This window comes from Petaurus breviceps, unplaced genomic scaffold (genome assembly GCF_028583685.1).
Source record: "Petaurus breviceps papuanus isolate PSGF00001 unplaced genomic scaffold, PetGlider_PUasm1.0 91133, whole genome shotgun sequence".
Classification (NCBI taxonomy): domain Eukaryota; kingdom Metazoa; phylum Chordata; class Mammalia; order Diprotodontia; family Petauridae; genus Petaurus; species Petaurus breviceps.
Window position 1 is genome coordinate 52772526 of NW_027187419.1, and position 27931 is coordinate 52800456.

The 27931-nt window shown below is 33.4% G+C and overlaps 1 protein-coding gene across 3 annotated transcripts in view; it reads left to right on the forward strand.

Annotated features, from left to right (window-relative positions):
• ZMYM2 (zinc finger MYM-type containing 2) overlaps positions 1–27931 on the forward strand; it is a 93100-nt gene that overhangs the window by 51156 nt on the left and 14013 nt on the right. For all 3 annotated transcript variants that reach the window (XM_069080695.1, XM_069080696.1, XM_069080697.1), the window contains 10 exons: positions 4622–4772; positions 6170–6285; positions 7568–7684; positions 11297–11447; positions 12853–13025; positions 19460–19625; positions 21218–21252; positions 22657–22786; positions 23937–24052; positions 26153–26327. In XM_069080695.1, the coding sequence (XP_068936796.1) occupies positions 4622–4772; positions 6170–6285; positions 7568–7684; positions 11297–11447; positions 12853–13025; positions 19460–19625; positions 21218–21252; positions 22657–22786; positions 23937–24052; positions 26153–26327 (1330 nt within the window). The remainder of the gene's footprint in view (positions 1–4621; positions 4773–6169; positions 6286–7567; positions 7685–11296; positions 11448–12852; positions 13026–19459; positions 19626–21217; positions 21253–22656; positions 22787–23936; positions 24053–26152; positions 26328–27931) is intronic.

Sequence of the window (27931 nt, forward strand, 5' to 3'; positions counted from 1 at the left end):
TGCTTGATATATAATATATCACAAATTTAAAAATTTTTTTTTTTTTTAGAGAAAATAAAAAAATCTCTATTTTTTATAATCGGCTTTGTGTTTTTGGGTTTTTTTTTTTCCCCCCTTTCTTTTTTTTTCTCCCCCCCCCCCCCCCCCCATTTCCCTTGTAAGGTAAGATAGATTTCTATGCCTAACTAAAGATACATATTATTTCCTCTATGAATCAGTTCCATGACAGTAGGGTTCAAGCATTGTCTACCACTTACACCTCCCATCTTCGTCTTTACTGTTAAAAATTTTTCGTACTTCTTTTATGTGAGATAATCTACCCCATTCTTTCTCTCCCTCCTCACTTCTCCTAATGCATCCCCTTTTCTTACCCCTTAATTTTATTTTTTTAGATATCCAGTAATATATATCTTGTAAAATTAACTCACATTCATACCCTCTGTCTATATATGCAAATTGCCCTAATAATGATAAAGTTCTTAGGAGTTACAGCTATCTTTTTCCCATGTAGGAATGTAAACAATTTAATTTTATTGAATCTTACGATTTCTCTTCCCTTTTTAACTTGATGCTTCTCTTGAGTCTTATATTTGAAAGTCAGGTTTTCTGATTTTTAAGGAATTATTTTGTTCAGTGAACTTTAGTACTTCCTTTTCCATTTTACCAGTTTGCTTTTTTTTCTTCAGTTAATTTTTGTACATCTTCCATTTGATCAATTCTGATTTTTTAAGGAATGGTTTTTCTTCAGTTGACTATTGTTCCTCTTTTACCATTTGACGAATCCTATTTTAAGGTGTTAACCTTTTTCAGTATTTTGTGTGTGTATGCCTCTTTTTCCAATTTTTTAACCCTTTTTTCCCATGATTTTCTTACATCACTCTCATTTCTTTTCCCATTTTTCCCTCTGCTTTTCTTATGTGATTGTTAGAATCTTTTTCAGTTCTTCCAGAAATTCTTTGTGGTCCTGAGACCAATTAACATTTCTTCGAGGCTTTGGATGTAACTGTTCTGACTTTTTTGTCTTCTGAATTTGTTTTATTCTTCCCTGTCACCGCAGTTACTTTCTATCCATTAGGTTAGGTTTTGTTGTTGTTGCTGTTTTTTTCGCTTTGTTCTTTGCTCATATTTCCAGGATATTTTTTGATTTCTACCTTCATGTTAAAAGTTGGGCTGTGCTTTCAGGATAGAGGCAGCATAGTCCCAAACTTCAGATTTTTCATGCTGCTGTTTTCAGAGCTAGTTCTGGGGGTTTGTGTTTTCAGTTCTTCCAAAGGAGAGGTGTGGTCACTGCTCTCCTGGCCTGTGCTCTGGTCTCTGAGTGACCAAAGCACTTTTTTTTTGGAACTGTGACTGGGCTCCCTGTTATCCTGTGACTTCATGCTATTATGTGCTAGAGCTCCTCCTTATCCTCAGACTCTGACCTATAGTGTAAGAGTCCTGCAACCCCGTACCAGCCAAGGATACCCCTGTAATCTGCCTCTGACCAGTTGTCCAATCCCCTTAAAGTCTGTGGACTGAGAGCTCCAGAAGCTATCATCAATACACACATGCCTGAGGCCTGCTGCTTCCTTTTTGGGGTATGGGCTAGGCTGGACTATGCTCCACTCTTAGCTAGGGAGACAGAACTTTCTTGCTATTCTTCCAACTTGTCTTGAGCTAGAAAATTATTTCACCCTGTCTTGTTTATTATGTTGCTCCAAAATTTTTTAGAGATGTTATTTTAGAGCTGTTCACAGGTTAATTTGGGAGAGGGCAGGTAAGTCTTTGCCTTTACTCTGCCCTCTTGCTTCTTCCCCCATTTTATCCAAGTCTTTAAAATTTTCAGTTTCATTTATTAAACAACTATGAGCTTAGTATGATCTTTTATTGTTTTTCTAGTGTGTCATATCCCACCAAACCTGTGACATTAATTTGATTCAAATTTACTCATTTTATTAACTATGCTTTGCTTATTATTGCTTATTGTTTATAGGTATGAACCAATAAGAATTAATGCTCTTCTACTTTATGCTAGGGCATACTTGCTGTGATTCCATGTTATCTGACTTACTGTTTCTTTATGAACTATTTTCTTTTTCCTTGTCCATTTTTGGTCTCATATGAGATATATCTGATCCTCATCACCTGGCAAATACATTAAATATTCTTCGTGGCACTATTTCCCTAAACATCCTTCCATGTTTGGTATTAAACCATAAGAAATATAAACCCCATTTTCCAATGCCACTTGTTTTGGAAGCTATGTTACAAGTAGATTTGCAGAAAAATAATTCATTCTGTGGGGGGGATACCCCCAGAATTAGTGGCTTATCTAAACAAGTTTTCTTGTAGTTAACTTTTTGCTATAGTATGAAGCTCTTGCAGAACCCCGAATGGCTAGCAGAGAAGCAACTACTATGACATTAAAAAAAGACACTAGCTCCTAAGCAAGTCACTTAACCCCCGTTGCCTCAGTTTCCTCTTCTGAAAAATGAACTAGCGACGAAAATGACAAACCACTCTAGCATCTTAGCTGAGAAAACCCCAAATGGAGTCAAGAAGAGTTGGACACGACTGAAAAATGACTCAACAACTACAAAAATGAAAGAACTTTGGCCGTAATGGCATAATTAGTTTTTATTGTCATAATGGTCTAGGTAAAATCTGCATCAGTTGATGTTAGTCTACTCTTGTTTTTCTGAAATGTTCCTTTCATTTTTTTCCTGTAGTGCAGTAATATTCTCTTACATTTATATAGCTTTTGTTCACCCATTCCCCAGTTAATGGTCATTTCCTTAATTTCTAGTTCTTTGACATTACCAAAAAAATAAATGCTACAATATAATATGTTTGGTTTCTTTTACTCTTACTGGATTTGGGATCTCATTGTAATGTTGACTGAGTAATGGAATCAAAAGATATGCATAGTTTAGTGAATTGTGGACGCATAGTTCCAAGTAAGTTGCTTTCCAGAGTGCTGGAACAAATCACAGCTCCGTCAATAGTTGGATTCTCTAAGGTTCTCTCCAATCTTGTAATCTATTATTCTTTGTTCTAGTAATAATAGCCAGCATTTTTTATAGAGCTTACTATGTGCCAGGCACTGTGCTAAGCACTGCTTTTACAACTGATTTATTTTGCTTCACAACAACCCTGGAAGGTGGTTGCTATTATTATTCCAATTTTACAGATGAGGGAACTAAGTCAAACCCAAGCTAACTTGACTCTTCAGGTTACACAACTAATAAATATTTGAAGCCTAAGTAAACTCATGACTTCCTGACTCTAGGCCCAGTGCTCTGTCCATTGTGCCACATAACTGCCGCTAAGTGCTACTGAGCTACCACTTTATAATGAAAAGTACATTATATAATAGTTCTTGGTTTTGGTCTTAATTTCAGTAATGTGCCTGTTTTTCCATAGTTTTCATCCCTCATTGACTCTGAATGGTGTGAGAAAGAACCTTAAGAGTTGCTTTAATTTGCATTTTTTATTACTGGTTTTCAGCATCTTTTCACAACAGGATATTGATTAATATCCTTTGGACATTTTTAGCTTGAATTGTTTTTATTCCTATAAATTTGAATTAATTGCTTCTACATCCCAGAATCATTGGAGGTTGTATGTTGCTTCAGCCTTTACAGGTTGCATTGCAATCTTGAATATTCCAGAAAGTGACAAGTACACCTTCAAAAGTTATTTGCAGTTTAGTCTAGGGATTGATTTATTAACTTGCATTTGTTTTCTGATAGTTGACCTTGAGTGCAATTATATGTTGAATGGTTTGTATATTTTGAATTCAAAAACTCTACGAACTTGTTCTGTTGATTTGTACTTTCACTTTCTTATTTTTATTAGCCACAATTAATTTCTCTGTCAGTTAATGTGGAAACGTGTACTACTTCTTCCCTAAATAAGCACAAAGTTGAGTGCTTTGAATTCTTGCCTTAGTCTTTTATCTGTAATCCATAATTGCATCTGATGTGAATTTTGGTAGAGAGGAAAACTGCATTTTATTTTCTTTTTTAAGGGGGGAAGGCAAGGCAATTAGGGTTAAGTGACTTGCCCAAGGTCACACATCTAGCAAGTGTGTGTGTGTATCTGAGGCTGGATTTGAACTCAGGTCCTCCTGACTTCAGGGCTGGTGCTCTATTCACCTAGCTGCCCTGAAAACTATTTTAAAAGAGACTTAAATTTGGTAATTAAAAAAAAAATTAGTATCTTTGTTTAAAATAAATGTCAGCTGTTGAAATTTTTAGTATAATCTGCACTTACAATTTTGAGGAATTTCTTTAAAAAGACATTCATGCCCAAATGTCTATATGATTATGGACCATGTGGGTTATTTTGTTGTTGTTTTTTTGGTGAATGAATGTGGTTGCTTTTGTTTCAGATATGTTTTTTTTTTTAAATTTAAAAAAAGCTAGCAAAAAAAATTAAACTTGATTGTTTTGATTGAATTTATTAGTATTTTGATAATTTTTTGATTCAACCATTTAAATATCTAAGTATCTTTGCTTACCTTTTTAAAAGTTTCCAATCATTATATTATAATACATAGACTAATTTTTTAAAAATAATTTTTAGTTGAATTGATTCTTAATGATTAAGTAATAACACTGTTTTCTATTTTATGTTTTAGAAATATGGCAAATTGACAGCATGTACTGGTTGTAGAACTCAGTGCCGGTTTTTTGATATGACTCAGTGCATAGGTCCTAATGGATATATGGAGCCATACTGTTCAACTGCTTGCATGAACACACACAAGACAAAATATGCAAAATCACCAAGTAAGTTTAAAGTTGTTGTTTTTTTTTGCTTTTTGGAGGGCAGTTGGGGTTAAGTGACTTGCCCAAGGTTACACGGCTAGTTTTTGTGTTTAAGTGTCTGAGGCTGGATTTAAACTCAGGTCCTCCTGACTCCAGGGCTGGTGCTCTATTCACTGGGCCACCTAGCTGCCCCTGTAAGTTTAAAGTTAAAAAAAAAAAATCTCCCCACCCCTTGTGGGTGTGTGTGTGTGTGGGTGTTATTTTCCCCTCCTTTGGACATCTTTTCTTTAGTTTTTGTTATTTTTTAAACTAGTTACATTATTAATTTAGAAAGAATACTAATTTAGTGCCCCACTAAAAAGATTCTTGTCTTTAAATGTTCTTGTTGAGGTTTCTTTGGACAGGAGGGCCAGTATTCAGAGCTTAATTAACCAGCTCAGTAGAACCCACCAGAGCTTTCACTGTGGTTCTAGTTTTTGAGGTACCAGATTATAATAATAAATACAGTCCTTCACCATGTTTGGCTGCAGGGTGATGAAATCTTCAGTCACAGCAACTCTTAATTTATCTCCCAAATTATAGGGACTCTCATTCTGTTTCAATGTTAGAAGATTGAGAATAACAAAACCAATGAAATTACAAAACCTCAAAGTAAATTATATTTTTCATAGCTCTACCAGTTATTATTAAAATATTGTTAAAATTTTATTACTTCTTTATCCTCATGGCTAAAATTTTTGCTCCATGTGTATTTCTGAGATACAGAAGGGACTGAATTATTTATATCTTATCCTGTTCTAAGTAAAATATAAGGCACTAGGCATACAAATTAATTGATAGTGTGGTATGGAACTAAGGATTGTGGACAGGAGAATGTTGCATTGAAATTTTTCTTCATAGCTTTATGACCATGATAAAGTCATCCCTTCTCATTTTTATCACCCATATGAAATGAGGGACCTTGGAATAGGTGGATTCCCTTAAGGATTGCTCCAGCCCCATAGTTTGTTATCCTATGATCCTGTGAAAAGTATGCCATAAAAACAGTTACTATTTTCTATCTATTATCAAATAATTTCTTGACTAGATAGCTCCTGAAATTGTTACGGTGCTTTAGGTTTTACTTTCTGAGTGTCTTTGTGGTATCATGGATAGGGAAGAGTGGAATCATGAGACCTGGGTTCAAATGCTCAGCTCTAGAAACTTGATAGCTACGAGTCCCTTACCCTATTTGAGTTTTAGTTTCTATGTTTTTAAAATGAGACTAATAATACTTGTTGTACTACTTACTTCATAATGTTGTGTTGAGGAATGCATTTTGGAAACCTTAAAGTACTAAATAGATGGATTTTTTTTAGTCATTAAAACCAATTACTTTAGTTTGCAAGGAAATCATATGTGGTCCTTTTCTCTCTCAGGTGTGGGAATCATTTGTCACTTTTGTAAGCGAAATTCTTTACCTCAGTACCAAGCCACGATGCCTGATGGAAAAATGTACAACTTTTGCAATTCCAGTTGTGTGGCTAAATTTCAGGTTTGACATTTGTTTTTATGTAACCTTTATCCATATACATACATATTCTAGGTTATTTTTTTATGTGCCATCAACTCTTAGACTCTCTAATTCAGCTTTCCTACCTGTTCTGATAGGGAAATAATATGAAAACTCCAGATTGTCTTTTATGCTTCTCTTTTACTGGACCTCACAATACTATCTTGAAAGTTCAATTAAAACTGTGTCCAATTTTGTAGGAGACATATGTACCAGACTATTGTATAGAAATTACTTTTAAATTGTCCTTTATTTTATACTTTTTGACTACATTTCTTTAATTAGTTTAATTAATTAATTAGATAATCAAAATTTTATTTTCTGTATATCAGTTTTATTGATGGTAACACAGAAAGATTTAATGTAGTGCATAAAAACTGAGCCAGAGAATACAGAATACATTTGTATTATTTTTTCAGACCTGACTTTCAAGAGATGAAATATAACAAATACTTGCATACAAATTTTGTATAAATGAAGTTGATAAAATATGTTCTGTCGAGAAGAATTAATTTCTTTTGGCAGCATCCATCATATTTCAATTCATTATAAGATTATGAAGTTGCTGTGACATGATTTACCCTAAATATATGGCTTTACTATGGCATTTGACTCCCCAACTTGATTGACATCCCAGACAGAGATACTTCCTGGGACTGGCATTTGTTTCGCTAAATCTCTTTATATAAAGTTAAAACAGAAGCTCATGGCTTGTGAGCTCATGGTTGAGGTGTCAGACTTGTGTGTTGGTAAATTAGGCTCAAGCTGCATGCTGTTCTTGTGCCCACCTGGCTTAGGTTTTTATCTTCACATTTTTAGTTTGGAGATAAGAATGATTATTCATAAAAGAATTCTTTAGATTTGATTCATTCATTTAGAGTTTTAAAAATTAAAATGGCCTTCTTTAAGAAACACTTCCCGATTGGAAGGGAGGTAGATGTATTTATTGGTGTAACGAAAAGAGTCCAGGCTTTGGTTCTAGCTCTGCTGCTCCTCATTCAGGTAATTCAGGAAAATTATGTAACTGCTCTGTATTTTAGTTTCTGAATGTCTATCATAAAGAAGTTGTAGAAGTGTATTCTTAAGGCTTCTTTAGTTATCAATTTACTAAGGTTTCTGAATTTAAATACATAAAAACTTTTATATTAGTGGTTTTTAAAAATAAATTTCACGTTCATATTTTTATGGTGTATAAATTTCCCATCATTTCAATAATCATTAAGTTAATTAAAATATAAATTATTTTTATTACATTGTGTTTCAGGCTCTTAGTATGCAGTCATCCTCAAATGGTCAGTTTGCAGCACCAAGTGATATTCAGTTGAAGTGCAGTTACTGCAAAAATTCCTTTTGTTCCAAACCTGAGATACTGGAATGGGAGGCAAGTTGTTGTTATTTTATAGTTAGCCTTATCATTTAGAATGAGTAATTTTGCAGGTAAATGACAGTATTTTTCTTTGTCAAAATTTCTTGGATGTTTGACTTAATATTTACTTAAACATATTTAATTAATAATTATCAGGTCTTAATACAGTTATTTAAACATAGTAATGATAATGAATAGCCAACATTTATATAGTCCTTCCAGTGCAATAATAATAACACATAGTAGTAACTAAGTTCTTAGTAATAAGTAATTTGTTGAAATGTTAAATTTTTTCCCTGTTACATAACAGTTCAATCAGTGGAGTAAATGTGACCTCTCAAAAAAAGGTACATATTTCACAGTAACATTGGATTGGTTAGCTTTATTTTTTACATTGAATACTTTGTGGGGAAGAAATAATTTTACTTGTTTTAAGAACATTGTTTCCCTGGGGCAGCTAGGTGGCACAGTGAATAGAACACTGGCCCTGAGTTGAAATTTGGCCTTAGACACCTAACACACTAGCTGTGTAACTTCGGGCAAATCACTTAAGCCCTGTTGCCCTCTGAAAAGCAAAAAAACCAAAACAAAACAACAAAAAAAAAAACCCAACATTCTTTCCCCAGAAATTTATACATTTTTTTCTTCCTTATTATAAGTAATTATATTTTTTGCAACTTCTGCTACCTTTATCATTCTAGGGTTTTAAAAAAAAATTGTTTAAGAGATTAAGTATCTAATTTTTTAGGTCTACTTTCAATTCTGTATTCCCTATTTCTTCAACCTTTTTTCCTTTTCCATTTTCTCTTTTCCTTTTCTCTGATCTCTTATTTCTGATTCTGTATCTCAAATATGATTTCTGATTCTGTATCTCAAATATGTATCTCAATTAGGGAATTTTTTTTCCTTCTGATTATGATTGCCTTTTAAGGCATATTTTTTACCCAGATATGTGTTCTTCATTCTTTCAAACAATTAAGCTTGTCTTTTTTTTCTTTGGGGTTAGTTTTGTGTTAAGTGTCTCAGGTTGGATGTGAATTCCTCCTGACTCCAGGGCTGGTCCTCTATTCACTGCACCATCTAGTTTGTCTTTAAGGCATATGTTTACCTGCAGTGTAGAATCTATCTTTTGAGCTATAACTGTGATCAATATTTCTTGGCAAATCACTATCCTGGGTCTTCACTGTTTGCTCAGTCATATCATCATTATATTGGCCTAGATGATCTTCTTAAGGCAACCCTTTTAATACAAAAAATTTCTTTGTATTTTTGATTTTTAACCTTTAGGAGATAATGAAAACCCCTATTTAAATTAAGCACATGCTTGATGCTAGAGTTCCCAAGATAAATTTATTGGCTCTGTAGTCAAGGCACCAGGTTGATTGTAAAAAACACTTATTTGATATAGTTGCAAGAAAGTCAAAATTTGGCAAGGGAGAGAGAAATAAAACATTTATATGGTGCTAATTATATGTTAAATCACTATGCTAAGAACTTTTAATAAAAATATGTCATTTGTTCACAGCAATGCTGGGAGTTAGGTGCTATTATTATTCACATTTCATAGTTGAGAAAACTGAAGCAGACAGGTTAAATGACTTGACAAAGTTCACACAGCTAGTACTAAGTGTCAGAGGCTATATTTATATTCAGGTCTTCCTGATTCTAGCCCTGGAACTGTATCCATTGTGCCACCCAGTTGCTTCTGAATAATAGCTAGATTTTTAATGACTATTTTAAAGTTTTCAAATCACTTTATATAAGTTTCTCATTTGGTCCTGAATGGAGCTCTGCAAAGTAGAAGTTGTTATGCTCATTTTACAGGTGAGGAAACTGAGGCTCGAGGTAAATAATTTGACTATGGTCACACAGTTTATAAATATCTAAGGTGGAATTTGAATTTGGTCTTCCAGATTCCAAATCCAGCATCACTCTTCTGTTGTTCCACTTTAATTGCTCCTAGTTTGAGTTAGAGTTGGGGTAGCAAAAAATCAAGGCCTTTGTTAGATGGGTGTTTCAGTGCTCTACATTGGGGACTAAGAGTCCGATCCAGCAGAATATTTAATATTACTTTAATGGGAGGCATAGTTTTGTCATGGTATTCCAATGGTTGAGCAGAGGGAAGGAAAATGTGAATTTCTGGAGGGAGTTAAATGGTTGAAATTGTCTTAGGTGCTTTTTTAAAAATAGCCATGAAGTCTTGATGCATTTAAAGTTGTATCAGATTTAATTCTCAGATTGTTGTGGTATAATAGTTCCCTCTCGGTACGCTTTTGCAATCTATATTTGGGTGTATTTGGCACATAGCTTATTCTAGTTTGTGGCAATCTATTTCATCCAGTAACCCCTTAATTGTCAAGTTCAAGTACTTTCTCTTTTTTCTTTTTAGCTCTCATCTTCCTATTAAGGGGGTATAATTTTTTCTCTCCAAGTTTCCACAAAGCTGTCAGGCTGTATATTCAGTTGGTTATTATCATTTTGGGAGAAGAGTACCAGTCATTCATTGCCCAATCTTGCAGGACTAATTCAGCATATCCTTTTTGTCTTATTATAGTTCAACTATTTCCATTATTAGAGTTTCAGAGTTAGAAGCCCTGTTAGCATTGATTTGCCTTAATTTTGGTTTGGAAAGGATATGATTGTCTTCAGTTTGAGTTAATATCTAGTTATTGGGAACCTGAGAGAAGATGACCATTCTGGATCAACCTGGTCAGGAAGGCCAGAGTCCATATCCTGTTTCTGTTATGTTCTGACTTTAAAGACATAGACCAATTACTTAACTTTTCAGTGTCCCTGGCAACTGTACATCAGATGAAATTCTGACATATATCTGTAATGGAACTACTTCATACCCCTGGGAATTCCCTGTACCTATGAAATTAATAATGTGGACTCCTAAAATTCCATAAGCCCAGTTCTGTTAATGCAAAAAAGTGAAAAACCCATGATTCATACTCTCAAATAATTTAGGTTTCACTGGGGTGGGAAGTACATAACATGTAAATGGATAGGTAAACTATAGAGTGATTTAAGGTGGATGTTTTGACAAGTGGGTAGTCAAGGGTGGGTTTTCATAATACAGTTGGTGTCTCAAACGACAGCTCGCAGGTAGAAAATGGAACAGAGAAGAAAATAAGGCTTTTGAGGTAGATGACAGAAATGAAAATCATCATCAGGGATACTGAAATTACATCTCTGTTTCAATCTTATTTCCAACACTTAGCTAGTTGTATGATATTGAACTAGTGAATCCATTTTGAAGCTGTAAGTGATGGTTTGAATTCTTGCGTTACCTATGTCTCAGAATTGTGACTACTCATAAATCTTACATGACTTCATAGTTGTGAACTTTTGTTTAGTTCCTACTCCATATTGTTCTTAGCAAAGCCAGATTTCTAGCTTGTTTGTTTCTGTTTTTAATTTAGATGTGTCAGGGTCAGGAGTGACATTTTGGAGGACAATACCTGATTTAACAGGGAAGTGAGGTAAATTAGGTGCCTGGAATTTATGGTTTATATATATGCCTGCATTAAGTGTTCTAGACCCCAGCTTTTAGCTAAATGAACTGCTGTTGTTGCTATAATGTTTACTTGGCATTTAAGTTGGTTCTCACTTTATTGTGTTTAGAACAAAGTATATCAGTTCTGCAGCAAAACATGTTCAGATGACTATAAGAAGTTGCATTGCATTGTTACATATTGTGAATACTGCCAAGAAGAGAAAACCCTGCATGAAACAGTAAATTTTTCTGGAGTTAAGAGGCCATTCTGTAGTGAAGGTAAGTACTTCTGTAAACTTCCATAATAATTTTTGAGTAATTGTTATGCCAAACATTTTTTAAGCAGACCAGTTGAAAAAACATTTTTTTTTTTTTACACTCATTGCTTATTTAGATGGTTTAATAGATTTGGATCAGAGGCTTCTTGTCTATAAAGTTATTTGACCTTTCTATCTTTTTAGTAGGGGAAATTGTAAAATTAAAGTCAATTATAAATGCTGGGAAAGTTCTTTGGAACGATAAATGCAGTTTGATTATTTTTTGACTTCGGTAGAAAGACTGAAGTATAATCTTTCAGATTGCAGTAAAAATTGATTAAGTAGCATAATCCCTTTGGGTAAAAATAGTAGATTCTGATTTCTTTAATATTTATATTTGTCACAAAATAATTTCATTGTCTGTTGTTGTTCAAGGCACTGTGAATGATATACAGGTCAATAAAATTCATGATCTTTACCCTAAGCTAGTGCTTAGAATATTATTGATTAAAAACATACAAGCAAATTTAAATAAGAAAAATATTTATACCAGCAGAAAAAATTGATAACTAAAAGGAAAAACTTCCTATAGCAGTGATTCTTAACCTTTTTTGTGTCATAGATCCTTTTGTCAATCTAATTGACACCATGAACCCTTTCTCAGGACAATGTTTTTTTAAATGCCTACAATATAATACATAGGATTACAAAGGAAACCAATTACACTTACTGAAAATTTTAAAAAACAAGTTCATGGATCCTAAAGCACGCATTATTTTGGTAGGTTAGGAAGGATATATTTCACATTGGTGTGATAGCTTAGGTTTTTTGGTGAAATGGTCCAAACAGAGGTATGAAATGGAAAGACTTCTTTAGGAGATAGTAAAGGAGTTTGCTTGTAGTCATTCATTAGAAAATAGGAAAAGAAAAAATTATAAAAGGCTGTCAAATATGGTTCTGTACCATCTTTTTGGAGAGGGGAAGGTAGGGCAATTGAGGTTAAGTGACTTGCCCGAGGTCACATGGCGTGTGTGTGTGTGTGTGTGTGTGTGTGTGTGTTAATGTCTGAGGCTGGATTTGAACTCGGGTCCTCATGACTCCAGGGCCGGTTCTTTATTCACTGTGCCACCTAGCCACCCTGATTCTGTACAATCTTAAAGTCTTCTTTAACTCAACCTAATTATGTATTACTTCCAGTTTAATCATTTTATTGTGTCTAAATAGTGTGTTTGATTTTTCAGTCTTATCATCACATTAGATTGCAAGTTTCTTAAATTTAGCATTTTAAACATTTGAATCCATTTGTATAGCTAGTATATTGTCATGTGTTTTGGAGGATACTATAGATGATTTAACACCTCTTCTTCTCTCTTGAAGAAAATGACCTGAATGATTATGTCAATATTAAATATTGGTATCCCTTTCAGGATGCAAGCTGCTTTATAAACAAGATTTTGCAAGACGTTTAGGATTGAGATGTGTTACTTGCAACTATTGTTCTCAGCTTTGTAAAAAGGGAGCAACTAAAGAACTTGATGGTGTGGTGAGAGATTTCTGCAGTGAAGAATGCTGTAAAAAATTTCAAGATTGGTACTATAAGGCAAGTAACTCAGAATTTTAGATGGCTTCTACAGTTATTTTAATTGGTCACTAACGAAGTGCTGCATTTGAGTGCCTCATTTGCAAATGTTACAATTCATATTTCTTTAAAATGTCACCCAAGTGAGTTTAGAATAGTTTCTTCCATGCAGTCAGTAAAAATAAGATTTATGTCATTTCAGGTGATGTTTGTAACTTGAAGTAGCTTTTTTTTGGTGAAATACATATTGTATAGTCTTAAATAATACAATAGATATCTGTTCACCAGTTTAGTTTTATAAATCAGGTTATTTTTATAAAGTTTTGTCTTAATAAAAAACTTTTTGATGGCCATTTACAAATATTCAAAAATATTAGCTGGCAATTATTGCTTTGAACAGTTGAGATGTATTTTAGATGTGTTCTTTTTTTTTTTTTTTCTTGCTACCTCAGCCTACTTCCAAATTTAATTGTGAATTTTGGAGATTTTGTTTTTTTTTTTTCAGTATTTTCGAGGTGAAAGGACTCTTGATGGAAAGACGAGACCAAAGGCATTTCTTTTGAAGCTGTAATTTAATTATTTTACTTTTTAATACTCAGGAAGGTTTAATGATTTCAGTCCATTTTGCACAGCGTTGGTTATCTTGTAGGTGGGAGAGAGTGTAAAATTGGACTGAGGTAGTCAAATATTACCCTGGAGAAAGTATTTTCTAGTTCCTGTGCCAGCAACATGGAAAAACCATCTCAATAATTAAAGCTACGTTATGGATACAATTCTAAAGCATAAGAAGACAGAATTCATCACCACCCTTACAAAAATTGTGAGCTACCTCTGAGGAAATAAACAATAAGAGTTTGAAATGTTGGCGAATATTACGCATTCCATTTATGAAATTGATTGGCCACTGAAATGGAACTAACTCTTGACGACTTGAAGGAAATCTTGGAATGACTCCAGAAGATCTGCAGTTAAATATATAGTTACTCATTTTTCTAGGTGAAAAGTAGCAGTTAAATTTTTTTTAATATATGCCATTCTAGAACATTAAACAGGATATTATTTCTGAATTGTCAGGTATGCAAAATTGAGGTTAAAGGTTTTATTTTATTTAAAAGTCATTTTAAAAATTACTGCTTTTTTTGTTGATATTGATTTAAACCTTTAAAATTCAGGTCTAAATTGAAAAGCCAGGCAAGGGAAAAATAAAATAACCTCTAATATACAGGTTGAAGCATGCCTTCTCTTCTATAATAAATAATACCAATAGCTTGGATTTTTGTTTTTGTTTTTTAATCTGTTCTTTGTATTCAATTTTTGAACTTTTGCTCCATTTGAGGTTTTTTTTTTAAATTGACTTCAGCTAAGCACATTAGTGCCTGATGTGAAATTTTAAAAATTATTTTTGTGTTCAAGATTTTTTTTTTTGGTTGGGGGGAGCAAATTAACATTGGCTTAGTTTAGTACTGGAAAAATCATAACTAAGAAACTTGATCCTACCACTAATTCAATTTTTATCTTAACATTTTAATACTAGAGACAGAAATTGTTACCCTGTGATGATTTATAGTTATTGTGCAATTTGGTGCCTTCTTGGTATGTTGTGAACCTAAGCCTGGTATATTTTTAGATGGTAAAAATTATCTTGCAAAATTTTGTTAATGTGTTCACAACTTCATGAATGTGCCTGTCTCTAGTTTATTGCTTTCTTTGAGGGTCTTACCTTGTGTTTATTTTCATTCTGTAGCCTAAATAGAGAAATCTGTTAATTTTTTTTTTCTTGAGAAGCAAATATAAATGATCTGTCATTAAATATGCAGACTAATTCCACAAGTTGTAATTTGTTCATCTTACTACTTGTTTAAAGGATAATTGTATTTAATGTTCTCTTTCATGCAATGTCCAATGTTGGAAATTCAATAAAACAATTTATTTAAAAATATTAAAAAATTAGTGAAATAGCCAGTTAATTATCTAGTTATGTTTAATGCCAGTATTCTATCCATTAAACGCATTTTTATTGTGTTTTCTTTGTCTTATTTTTTATCCAGAATATTTTTTGTATATTTGAAAGTATTTTTCTTTGAAGACAGTAATTTTCTCATTTCAGGCAAAAGCATTTGTATTTATTGATCTAAGGTATAAGAGTAAAATATCAATTTACCTGACAAGGACCAGCAGAGTAAACCAAAAATACTGGTGTCTTAGCACAGTCAACTCTGTGCTGGCTGATCTAAAGGAGCTAAAGATGATTTATCTTGGGCATCTCAGATGATGTTGCCAACAGGCAGAGTAGAAGGAGGGGGTTTTTCGTTGTTATTTTTGATGAGCCATTATTTTTGAGTGAAATAGTACATTTATTTCAATCTCCTTTATTCAGCTATTTTCAAGGATCTTTTTCTTTTTAGATTGGCAAAATATATTGTTATTTTACTCCAGCTTCTTTATTTAATGTTTCCACAAAAAAATTCTTACTGAGTTCTCTTTAACTATACCCATACTTTTATCTTCAGTTTGGGAGTTTGGCTTTAATCATATAAATTAATACAGGCTATATCAACCATAAGCAAAACTAGCTTTATCTTTAACTTGTAGTATTTGACACATATGATAGAGCTATTGGGTACTCTTTTTTGGTACTCTTTTGAAATTTTCAAATTTATGGTCTCTTAAGCTCCTGGATTATACTGTACCTTTAAATGATCAGGTTTCATAGTATATGTCCCCTATTGTTTGTGATTTATTACAACATAGGAGTTAAAATTGAGGTAACTTGTCTTGTGAAAAAGTACATTGTGAGTAATATCAAATATATTGGCATTTATCCAGCTGTTTCCCAAAATATTTCTTGGTCTCTTGGCACATATTTAATCGTGGGTGATCCTTCTGCCTTTATCTAGAAGTTTTTTCCATTTATTATCTCGCATCATCCCTTTCCTTCCCCTGTACACCTCTTCTACACCTAGCATTTGAAACAGTTGGTATAGACAGGTATAAAAGTCTCCATTCTGAAAAAGACCTACTGTTTGTGCAAGGTGCCCCCTGCTCTTCTTCTTGTTTGGACTGTTTGAAAAGTTTTTATAGAAATTTGACGTTTTTTCCCCTTGCCACTGGAGCTTTATCATGGTTTTTAAAACATGAATGACCTTTGACCACATTGAAGATATCTACTTGTCTGGTAGCCTCATTTTGGCTACCAAGTATGCTTTGTTAGACAAAAGAATAATTAGAAAATAATAAAAGCTTCCTAACAAAAGCTTTGTAGAAGTCCTTTTACATCTTTTAAATTTTGATACCTCTCCACCCCATTCCCCACAATAATTTTAAATTGGAATTTGATTATTGCTACAGAATTCAGAACTGGAATTAGGTTGGACCTCCACATCCTGATATAAAGAAGAGGTTGATATGAATTCAGTTAATCTTGTCCAACTCTGGAAGGGACTATCTCCTGAAGTGGGGTGTTTCCAGTCATTGTACATGGTTCAAGCAGAGGCTGGACTAACAGCAATTCAGAGATGGTACCTGAAAGGATTCCTGCCGTGGATGGGAATATAGTCTTTTAAGTTTCTTTTTAAATTGTATTCTTTTTTATTCTGTCCATGCCTAATCACTAGGCAGGCAAGGTTTACTTTATTACAGAAAATTAACAAATTTTTGGGTCCTCCTGACTCTGGGGCTGGTGCTTTACTCACTGTGCCTGAGTAGTTAAAATTTTTAAATTACAGTATTGCCCAGTAGATTGTTCAGTTGGATTTTGGTTGGATTTAAAGTCTAGTGTAGTGATTTTCAAACTTTGCTCCATGGAATGCAGGGATAGCTACTCCCTAATTATTTTGAAAGATGGAAGTGTATAGTAGGTAATATATTTAATTCACAAAGCGCAATCTTCTAAAGAAAGGTTTTGGGGTAATGGGACAATAAAATTTTTAAAAAGTATCTGCTACTTGAGAAAAACTTGTCTTTGGAATACAACTGAACTTTGAACTAAGTTCTGAGCTTTGGCTTTTCATTGCATACTGCATATTTATATTGCATACTGCATATTTATTGCATATTGAGCAAATCTCTTACTTTTTTTTTTTCCTTTTTTGGAGCGGTGTTGGGGTTAAGTGACTTGCCCAAAGTCACATGGCTAGTAAGTGTGGCAAGCATCTGAGGCCGGATTTGAACTCAGGTCCTCCTGACTCTCGGGCTGGTGCTCTCTTCACTGGGCCACCTAGCTACCCCTATTCTTTTTTTTTTTTTTTAAAGCACCTATTATTAAGTGTGTGTTGGTAGAAGTTTTTGGAAAAGAAGGGATTACAATGGTAATTGCTCTTTGAAGCACTCTGAAAATGCATGTCTGCTATTGGGTGTTATTTGGGGGGATTTACATATTTTTCTTATTGATTATATTAAATTCTCAGTGTAAATTATGGAAATCAGTAATCATAAAATAAAGGATTATGGTTTTCTCACTGTTCACATCATATAATTAGAACTACTCAGACTTTATTTTTTTTTCCATATTCCTGACCTTTAGATTGCTAATTTAAACAATATTTATGCTTAGAGCCAGACAGTGACATAACTCTCCAATACTACTATTAGGTCTGCATTATATTGAATGAGTAAAGCTTACAGAGTGCAACACAGGTGTGTAAATGAGCCTCTAGAAGTTAAAAGAATTTATTCATGGAAATAATAAGATCATTAATAATAATGCAGACATGAATATTCTACACCTTTTATTATATTGTAACTCCTTGTAGATAAGGTTATCATTTTTCTGTAGTTATTCGTTGAGTGTAATATAGGGCAATTGAAAGCAGACTTTTTCCTGTTTAATTTCTAGTTAGATCATATTCAGAAAGTGTTATCTGTGATTAGGGTTAAAATACTACCTGCGTTAATATTATGTCTAACTATTTAATGTTATTTTTTGGCATGTAAGTATGGATAATGACTCCTAGGTAGCATTATAATTCTGGTCTCAGAAATTTGCTGATGAGAAGTGACATTTCCATCACTGGTATTCATAATTGATACTGAGAATCATTTATTCAACCTTTATTTAGCAGGGGAAAAACCTGTCCTGGAGAAAAAAAAGATCCTGTGTTCTAATCTTTGGGTATGTCTGTTACATAAGACTTTAAGAACATATCAGTCGACATTCTTGAACAGGAATTTTGAAGTTGTAGCTTTTCTAAGATCTCCCTAGCCATAAATTAAGTAAATAGAATTCATATACCAGTTCTTTGATTATTTGGGGTCATCATGGAAAATCATGGCCAGGATTACCTTAAGCTATAGGAAAATCTTTAAAGTATATGGGCACAGATGTCTTGACCAGTTATTGAACCATACCTGCATTAGGCAGATGATTTTTTAAAATTGCATAGCACTTGAAAGAAATTACTTTAGAAACATTTGACATCGACAGGAACTGAATTTGAAATTCAATCTTTTTGTCTCCCATGCCCTATTATAGAGATGTTAGGGGATAGTGAAAATGGACAAAGGGTGGAGAAAACAGGCCATGGATAGGCTACAAACTATATATATATATAGATATGTCTCTTTCTCTCTATACATCCCTGAATAGTTTCACATTAATGAACTACTATTTGTACATGTATATTTTTAATAGCATGATAATTTCCTTGTTTTCACCATGAATTACCCTTTTTTCTGCTTGGAAATGTTTTAGAATGACACCTAGCCATATCTTGACTGGGATATAGATTGACCTTCTTAAAAATAATTTGCTGTTTAAAAAATTTTAACCTCAAAGCATTAATTTATGCTATTCTAGTTTAAATACAAATAGTTGTCAGTGTTGCTTGTAATGGTGTATTTCAGGTCAAAGCCCTTTGCAGTGATCTCATAAGGATTGTTAAAATCCTTATATATATATACACTCTCTTTTTACTCAACATCTGTTGAGGTTTGGAAAGGAAATCTTTTATTATACAATCAAATTTCATTTTATTGTTTATTTCTTTTTTCATGGTTTTTGACTGGTGTGTTTACATGCGACTTGGCAATTTGCATTAGCCTGCAACTTAAGTATCTCCAGGTGGGCCTAAAACTATGACTCCATAAAACTTGATATTGACATTAATTTTGGTTAATAAAACACACTTAAGTTCGATACTTTTATGATTTTGGTCTTTCTCACCCTTGGTAAGTAATAAGAAATTATTGAAAATTTGATGAACCAGTCATTTTTTGCTAAGGAAGAAAGTTGTTTTTTTTTTTTAGACTTAATAAAATTGCATGTGTACACAGCATAATTTGGGGTATAATTTTTTTTCATCAGATTTGTTTTTAAAAATCTCATTTGGATTTGAATTCCAAAATTGATGAGAAAAGTTAATTTAAGAAATCCTTTAATTTGCATATATATACACAATTGGATTTTTCTGTGAAAGACCTCTTATTTAAAATATCTGAAACTTTCCTTTTATATTAAGGCTGCAAGGTGTGACTGTTGTAAATCCCAAGGAACTCTCAAAGAACGTGTGCAGTGGCGTGGGGAAATGAAGCATTTCTGTGATCAGCACTGCTTACTGCGTTTTTACTGTCAGCAAAATGAACCTAACATGGCAACCCAAAAAGGACCTGAAAACTTACATTACGGTATGTATTGCTTCAGGGAGTAACTTGGGAAGTTTCTGCAAAGTTTTCAGTTTTTCCATTTTAAAACCAAAGAGTATTCCGTTTCTTGGAGATTTTGAGAACAAAATTAAATGCAGCTTAGAATCAGAGAATCTGAGATTAGAAGGATTTATTTTTATCCACAATCTATTTCCTTTTATACTTGGCATGGACTTTGAGGCAAGGTTCAAGATTCTTGACATTTTAAAAAACTTTGTTACCTGAAATCAGGTATCCTTGAATGGCACTTCTTGAAAAAAGTGCAAAAAATATGTTAACACTTAAAATTATTTCCAGATGTTATTGACTGTTTATTTTTTTCTACAGCTTTTAGTGAAAATACTGTTTTGCTGAACTTTTTAATAGTTTTGTAGATATTTCTTAATTTGTGTGTGATTACGTTCTACCTAAGTTTATAGGTTGTAAAGAATTAAATACCACTAAATAAGAAAACATGGCAAAACTCCAAAGCCATGTTAGTAGCCATTCTTATAAATGTTAGTATTAATTTAAATTGTTTGCCAATAATAAAATGACTAGCATTTATGTAGTGACTTAAGCTTTACACAAAGCATTTTACTAATATTTCATTTGATCCTTACAGTTCGTTAGTTAGGTAAACTTATCCCTATTTCACAGTTGAAGCAGATTGACTTGCCTAGGGTCACTTACTTAGTTATTACTAAATGCTACTAAATTTGAACTCAGATTTTCTTGACTGCAGATCTAGAAAACAAACCACTTTACATCATCCCATGTTTTAAAATTTCAGGGCATTTGAAATTGGGGGATTATTACCTAAGAAAGAATCTTAGATAAAAACTGTTTTTGAAATCTGGTTTAGTGAAAATAATACATTTCAAATAGTTTTTTTTCTTGTATTTACTATATTTCTGTGTTTTAAAATACTTCTAGAAGCACTTGGCATTGTGTCTTGTGTATGGAAGACTCATATCATAATTGCATAAAGGAAAATCCATTTTTTGCTGAGACAAGCTGATTTTTCCTTTTATAATTCATTCAACAAACTGTTTGCAGAGATGTTATTCCAGATTAGGTCTAGGATATTTTCATTGTAAAACTTAGGTAAATTGATAATAATTTCCATTTTAAGTATACCAGAATTTTATAACTTTATCTTCAAATGACTTTTAAAATCCAGTAAAATTTAGTAGAAGTAATATTAATTTAGAGGGACAATGCGCTGTAGTGGATTGGGTTTGGGAATAAGACAGACCTGAATTCCAATGCCCCTTCTGACACTTTTATAAACTTATTTGAGTGTAGTAATTGTTACATTTTTATGCTTATCTCCTCAGTCCTGAGCTTGGTGCCTGGCTCATTAACAGTTCCTTGATAAAACTTTTTTGATTGATAAATGTTGTCATGATGGATAATCACTTCTCTGATTGACAGGCAACTTTGGATCTTATAAATTTCAGAAGGGTTGAGATTAATGTTCTGTGAGGCGATTCTCATACCAACAACATCACAGGTCTTATTGATATAATGTTTATTTAAAAGATTTATGGAATGAAATGAAGTTGTCTTATTTTCATTCTGTTTATATTTAGACCAGGGTTGCCAGACTTCTCGGACAAAAGTAACCGTAAGTCTTAAATTTGATACTTTTCTTTACCTCATTTAATTTTTCTTGTTCTGAACAGAACACACCAAATAGAATGGGAAATTGCATGTACAAAGAATTGAAAAAGAGGATTATGCTCAGGTCACTATTATATATGTCTTATTCTTGTTAGAGAGTATGTGCATGTCAGACATACATGAAAGAGCAACCTGTTGCTTTCAAATTTTTCCTATTTCTCTTTTTTTTCTTGTCCTTTTTTTTAATAAAGGATTCCTCAACACCCTTCTTACTTCACCCCCCCCCTTTTTCTTTTTTGCTACTGTATTCTTATTTCTTCCTTTCCTCCCTCCCTTGGGCAAAAAAAATTAAAATAAAGCCCTTGCAACAACTATACATATTTGAATACAATAAATTGCCAAATTATTTTTCCTCATGAGACTGTTGAATATTAAGATTATACTTTACTCCGCTAAGAGTAGATGCTGTAAAACTAACTACATGCTTGCCTGTACTAAATTACTTCCTGCTTCATATGTCCTTGGCAATTTATTTTAAGAAAGATTTTAATGAAAAGACTTTATTATTTTTGTTAACTTCTTTGAATTTTATGTACATTGGGACAGAGGAAAAAAGCCTTTAACTCCATTACATTTCTTGTATCAGAGATTTATCATAATGCTACAAGGGAATTTATGAGAGACAGGCAGGGGAGAGGGAAGGTAGTTTTGTAAGAGGCAATGGGTCTTTGAAGCCTATTTTTGTTACGCTGTCGGTTGTGAAATGTTTCTAGTCTTTTAGCTTCCCCATCCATTACAGTATGCCTTGATCCTATTGATCACAGTTCATTTACGATGTTTCTTGAAACTGTGCTCATAACATCAAAGGCTAATGTAAGATAAAGGTATTTTCCTTTCCTTAATGAAAATTTCTTACCTTTGTAAATACTTTGCAGTTGTTTAGTCGAGCAAGCTAGAAAGTTATATTTACACTTTAGCTGTTCTGGAAGAAGTATTTTTCTTCTAAAAGTATTTTTTGAATTCAGAGATTTTTTGTTCTACAGGATAAAAACTTTTTGCAAGCATGACATTGTAGTATTTTATTAAAAATCAGTATTCTTTCTTCACATATGTTTTGAGAAAATAATATTTTATTTCAAAGATACTGCAAATGAGCTATGATTCTAGGGCATGTACTTTTAATGCTTTTTATTTAAACGTACAGATGGATTTCCAGTAGAGCTGATTTTCCTGTATAGTGTTTGATTTTCATTATTCTGTTGTAAAATTTGATGAATTTGTTTCATGCTAGGCAAAACAAACATTAGTATCTGTAGAATCATAACAGCAGAATATAAGCTAACTCCTAACATTTGGATATGCAGAGTTGGTAACTAAGAAATCAACTCTTTGTATGTTTCTCTTTTAGAGTTCAGCACCACCTCCCTCCCCAACACCTAACAAAGAGATGAAGAACAAAGCAGTTCTTTGTAAACCTTTGACAATGACGAAGGCCACATATTGTAAACCTCACATGCAAACAAAATCTTGTCAGACAGGTAAGTTTTTTGACCTCGAGACTTACTGTGCATCTCACTACTGATTTACTTCCCTAAGTGGAACAAATCCATTTCTGTTTCAGAAAATCGGCTAGTTGAATTTGTGTTGTCTGTTCTTGGGAAATACTATTATGCTTCAGTACTTAAGAAACTTTTTTTTTTAAGCAATTAGAGTTAAGTAACTTGCTCAAGGTTACACAGCCAGTTATTTCTGGGTGTGGTGCTAAGTGTCTGAGCCCAGATTTGATCCCCAGGTCATCCCGACACTGGGGCCAGTGCTCTTACTCGCTGTGCCACCTGGCCACCCCTAAGCAATTGGGGTTAAGTAACTTGCTCAAGGTTGCATGGCCAGGTGTATCTGAGTGGGTGCTAAGTGTCTAAGCCTGGATTCGATCCCCAGGTCATCCCGACACTGGGGCCAGTGCTCTTACTTGCTGTGCTACCTGGCCACCCCAATATAAGAAACATTTTAAATAATGGAGATGAAAAATTAGGATTTTCTGAGAAAATATACATAGTCATATGATGAACTGTAGAAATTGAAAAAATATTGGTAACTGCTTTTTGTGTTAGAAATATATAAGTAATGGTTTCCATTCCTTATTTTTAAAATAAAATTTGTGTGCTTACAGACAAACCATTTTATTAAGTCTATTAAAATTTACTTGTTTTCCTGTTCCTTAAAATGAAATCAGTAAACATAGGAAAATTTTATCTCTATTTTGTGGATTAATATAACCTGTAGTATTGCAAGCAGTTATTCTCTATAAAAACCTTAGATTGATTCACTTTTAACCAATTGACCCAATGGATTGCTTTATTTCATTCAACCTAAAAAACATTTTTTTTAGGACTTTTGATACTTTAAAAAGTTCCTTTCTTTGTCCATTTTTTTGAGGGAGAGGAATGTTGTGAATCCCTAAATTCCATTTTTGCTAGTCTCAGTAGAAGTATAACTTCTTTGTCAGGAAAATCAGAGGTTCAAGGGGATTTAATTCTTTATTTTCGTAAGCCTTTTTCACATGTTAGAGTTTCTAATTGACTTTTACTCATTTTTTCGAATGTTATGATTCTCTGAATTTGACTCTTGCTAGATAAGATAAGTACTATTTAATATCATTGCCTAAACTTTCTTATCTTGGCTTTTTAGAAGACAATTGGAAGACTGAATATGTTCCAGTTCCTATACCCGTACCTGTGTATATCCCAGTGCCCATGCATATGTACAGTCAGAACATTCCTGTTCCTACATCTGTTCCTGTTCCAGTAAGTTAAACCTTTGAGATCCATCAGACTTTTGTAAATAAGAAAATTATTTGATTGAGCATAATGAAGCTTCTGTCATAGACAGAGGGAAATTCCCGTTTAAAAAAATCTGACATATCTTCCTAAGTTCTTTTTGCTATTCTGGTGACTTCATTCCTAATTTTATGTGATATTGATGATTTCTCTTCCTTTTAGAGTGGTTCATGTTGTCTTCTGACCACTTAACTATTAGAGAAATGGGTCTTAATTGCATAAATCATAAATATTAGTTCTCTGATTTTGTTTCCTGGAAGATTTAGGGCAGAATTTTTTCTCAGATTGAGCTTCACTTTTAAAAATTCATTACTTTGAGGTATATAATACCTCTGTTTTGAGATAATGTTTTTATTGTAGCCTTGTATCCCTGGCCAATGTAACCCCCCACCTCCTAGAGAACTGTCTTTTATAATAAAGGATAAAAAAGAGGGAAAACAATCATCAAGAATAGCATTGTATTTTTAAAAAATTTAGCTATATGGTGTTCATTGTGCACAGAAAATGTGGTTTGGTGCCATCTCACATCTTATTTGAGTCCAGATTTTTTCAGTATAATTTTGCAGTAGTTTTAAAAATTCATTTTGTTGATATGTTTATTGTTACTGTGTGTGTATATTGGTCATCTGATTCTACTTACTTGACTTTGAAATTATTAGAGAGTTTGTCAGAAGAAAAATACCCTGGTGCATTGCTGGTGGAGCTGTGCATCAGTATAGCAGTTTTGGAAAGCAATTTGGGAAATAATGCATTTTATGTCACTTAACTGTCTGTACTCCCTTCACCCAGAGTTAAGACTACTAAGTTTATACCCAAGGAGGATGTCATTGATAAGAAGTATTTGCAGTACTTTTTATGATAGAAAAGGATTAGAAACAAAGTAGTTGTTGGTTGGGAAGTGACTAAAGAACTTACGGTACATGAATGCAATAGAATATTTTGTGCTGAAGGAAATTACTAATGTGATGAATACAGAGAAATTCTTATGGACTGATCTCTATGAACTAATGCAGATTAATGTAAATAAAGCCAGGAAAACAATATATCTGATGACTACAACAATGTAAATTTAAAGATGACCTATAAAAATACAAACAAATGTTGCAAAATTAAAAATGACTTAAAGAAGAGATATCCCCACCTCTTTGCAGAGGTGGGAGATCCATAATTATGGTGCATTGTGCATATTTTCAGTTTTTAAGTATTTTGATCAGTGTTGATGGCTTTTTAAAACCTCTTCCTTTTTGTCTCTTTTTAAAAAATATATATATATATATATATATTTATCATATGGGAAGGCTTATTTTATATTATATGGAGCAAGGGAGAAGGCTACTGGGGGAAATATTGGTAAGTTTAAAAAAGAGATACTGGTAAAAAAATATGCCCAGTATGATGAATACAGAGGAACATGGGAAAACATCTCAGTATGTTTAGGTCCTTTTGCTTTCTTTCTGATGATACTGTTCATTGAATAAATCATCTCCATAATTTTAAACCACAAATTCCACTTTTCCTAACATTTTAGTGGTATGTTTTAGTATTTATTGTTAAATTTGGAATTTATTCTGTTTGTGTTAGGAGATACAGATCTAAGCTCAATGTTTTATTTCTCCTCCTTTCCTATATTGTTTTCTAGTTTCTCCAACAGCTTTTAAATTTAATACATTTCCCCACCAGTTTTGTTATTTAGGATTTATCAGATGCTGGGATATTACCTGCCTTTGGTTTTAATTCTGGACTTTAAACTTCATTATTTCTTTCTAAATCAATTTCATCTCCTGTTCATTATGTTGTTGACAGTGTTCTGCTGCTATCTGTCACTCAGTATCTGAATAATTCAGCTTCCAAAAACTCTTTTTTTCTAATTTTCTCTAGATGGCTTGGAAAATACTTCTATATTTACCTGGAAAATACTAGCAATTAAAAAAAAACAGATGTTCTTTTCAAAATTGCACACATTGTAGCATAATAAAAATAAATCAGGTATCAAAATATTTTTCACTGTAAAAGATATCTACTAACAGTTTTTAGTGTATAATAACAGTGGATACTTTGGTTTATTAGGTGCCAGTACCTATATTTTTGCCTACTCCACCAGAGAGTAATGAAAAAATTCCTGTAGTACCTGAAGAGTTAAAGAGTAAAGTATGTTCAGATCCCCTTGGTGGTGAGCTGCTTACAATGACAGCAGATATAATGGCTGAGGAAGATGACAAAACAGAAGCTACTGACATTAACAGTGAGTACAATAGTAAGAAGTGTGTGTATTATATAAGCCAATTTACTCAAAATTGCTTTTTAGTTGTGTTTGACTATTTGTTACCCCATTTGGGGTTTTCTTGGCAAAGACACTAGAGTGATTTGTTATTTCCTTCTCCAGCCCTTTTTACAGATGAGAAAACTGAAGCAAACAGGGTTAAGTGACTAGTCCAGGGTCACATAGCTAATAAGTGTCTGAGGTTAGATGAGTCTTCCTAACTTCAGACCTGTCAATGTATCCATTGCTTTACCTAGCTACCCTTACTTTAACATAGATACTCCAAACTATCCTTATAATTTAAATCCTGTTACTCTCTATCCCCTATCTTTCTTCCCTCCTCCATTTTTTCTTTGTCACAAGTTTTTATTTATCATGTATTTACCAATGTTCCCTGTTCTTGGTATTGACTTACCATTCATGGTAATGAGGTTACATTACAAGATTTGGCATTTTTCTTTTATTTATTTATTTATTGCTCTTTGGGGGGCAGTTGGGGTTAAGAGACTTGCCCAAGGTCACACAGCTAGTTTTTGTGTTAAGTGTCTGAGGTCCTGACTCTAGGGCCAGCGGTCTATTCACTGCGCCACCTAACCACCCCAGCATTTTAACAGAATTTATTCTGTAGAGGTACATCTGCATCATTAATGATAGTGGAAGGAGAGCAGTGGCATCAATAATTCAGTAGTTGACATGAGAGAATAATGTTTTCTTGACAGCAGATTGCCAGCATAATTATTTTTTAAGTGAATAGTAAAGGTAGCACCAATAATTTGGCATTTTCCTACTTAAATCTTTCACCAGATCCTCGTTGTAGTTTCTTCAAAGCTTATAACTTTATAAGTGGAATGCTAGCTTAGCATTTGTTTTAAATTACATTCTAGCTAAATTAGGCGATGCTCATCATCATAGAATGGGCAACCAGGTGCTAAATTTTTGGCCATAGCAACTCATGAATGCCATCCTTCACGGAGCTGAAGACTGTTCTTTGTTAGCAAGGGACTTGTAATACTAACAGATATCATGGATGTTTTGAGTTACTTAATATGCCAACAGGATAATAGGATGATGACCACAGTGATAGAAAGTTTTTTTAGACTTAGAAAGTTTTTTTAGACTTAATTAATGAATGGACATGGATTTTGTAGATGAAGCATTCATTCCACTATATTATACTGCCTCTTAATCATAATTCATCAAGGGAGTAGAAACAGGACCTCCCCGTGGATCCGGCTTCCACCTTCCCCAATCCATGTGAAAAGGGGACTCTAAATAAACTTTGGAGCTGCAGGACCCACAAAATGACACAGAGAAGCTAACCTGCTGCTGAGGACAGCCTAGCAGGCTGGCAGGAATTGGCCAGCGCAGTGCTCTGGGAACCGAGCCCAGCCTCATGCTGAGGCTTTTGCCCCAGGGTGGGCCTGACCAGCCAGAGGGACTTCAGATCAGCAGCAGCTGTGGCTGTTTCCAGATTTATCAACACACAGATGCACAGGACAAAGTGAGAGTTCAGTGCAGTCTGGACTTTGGGACCCAGTAAGTGGGAGTGCGTGGCTTTTGCCCCCCTGGGGAGAGAAGCCGCTGAG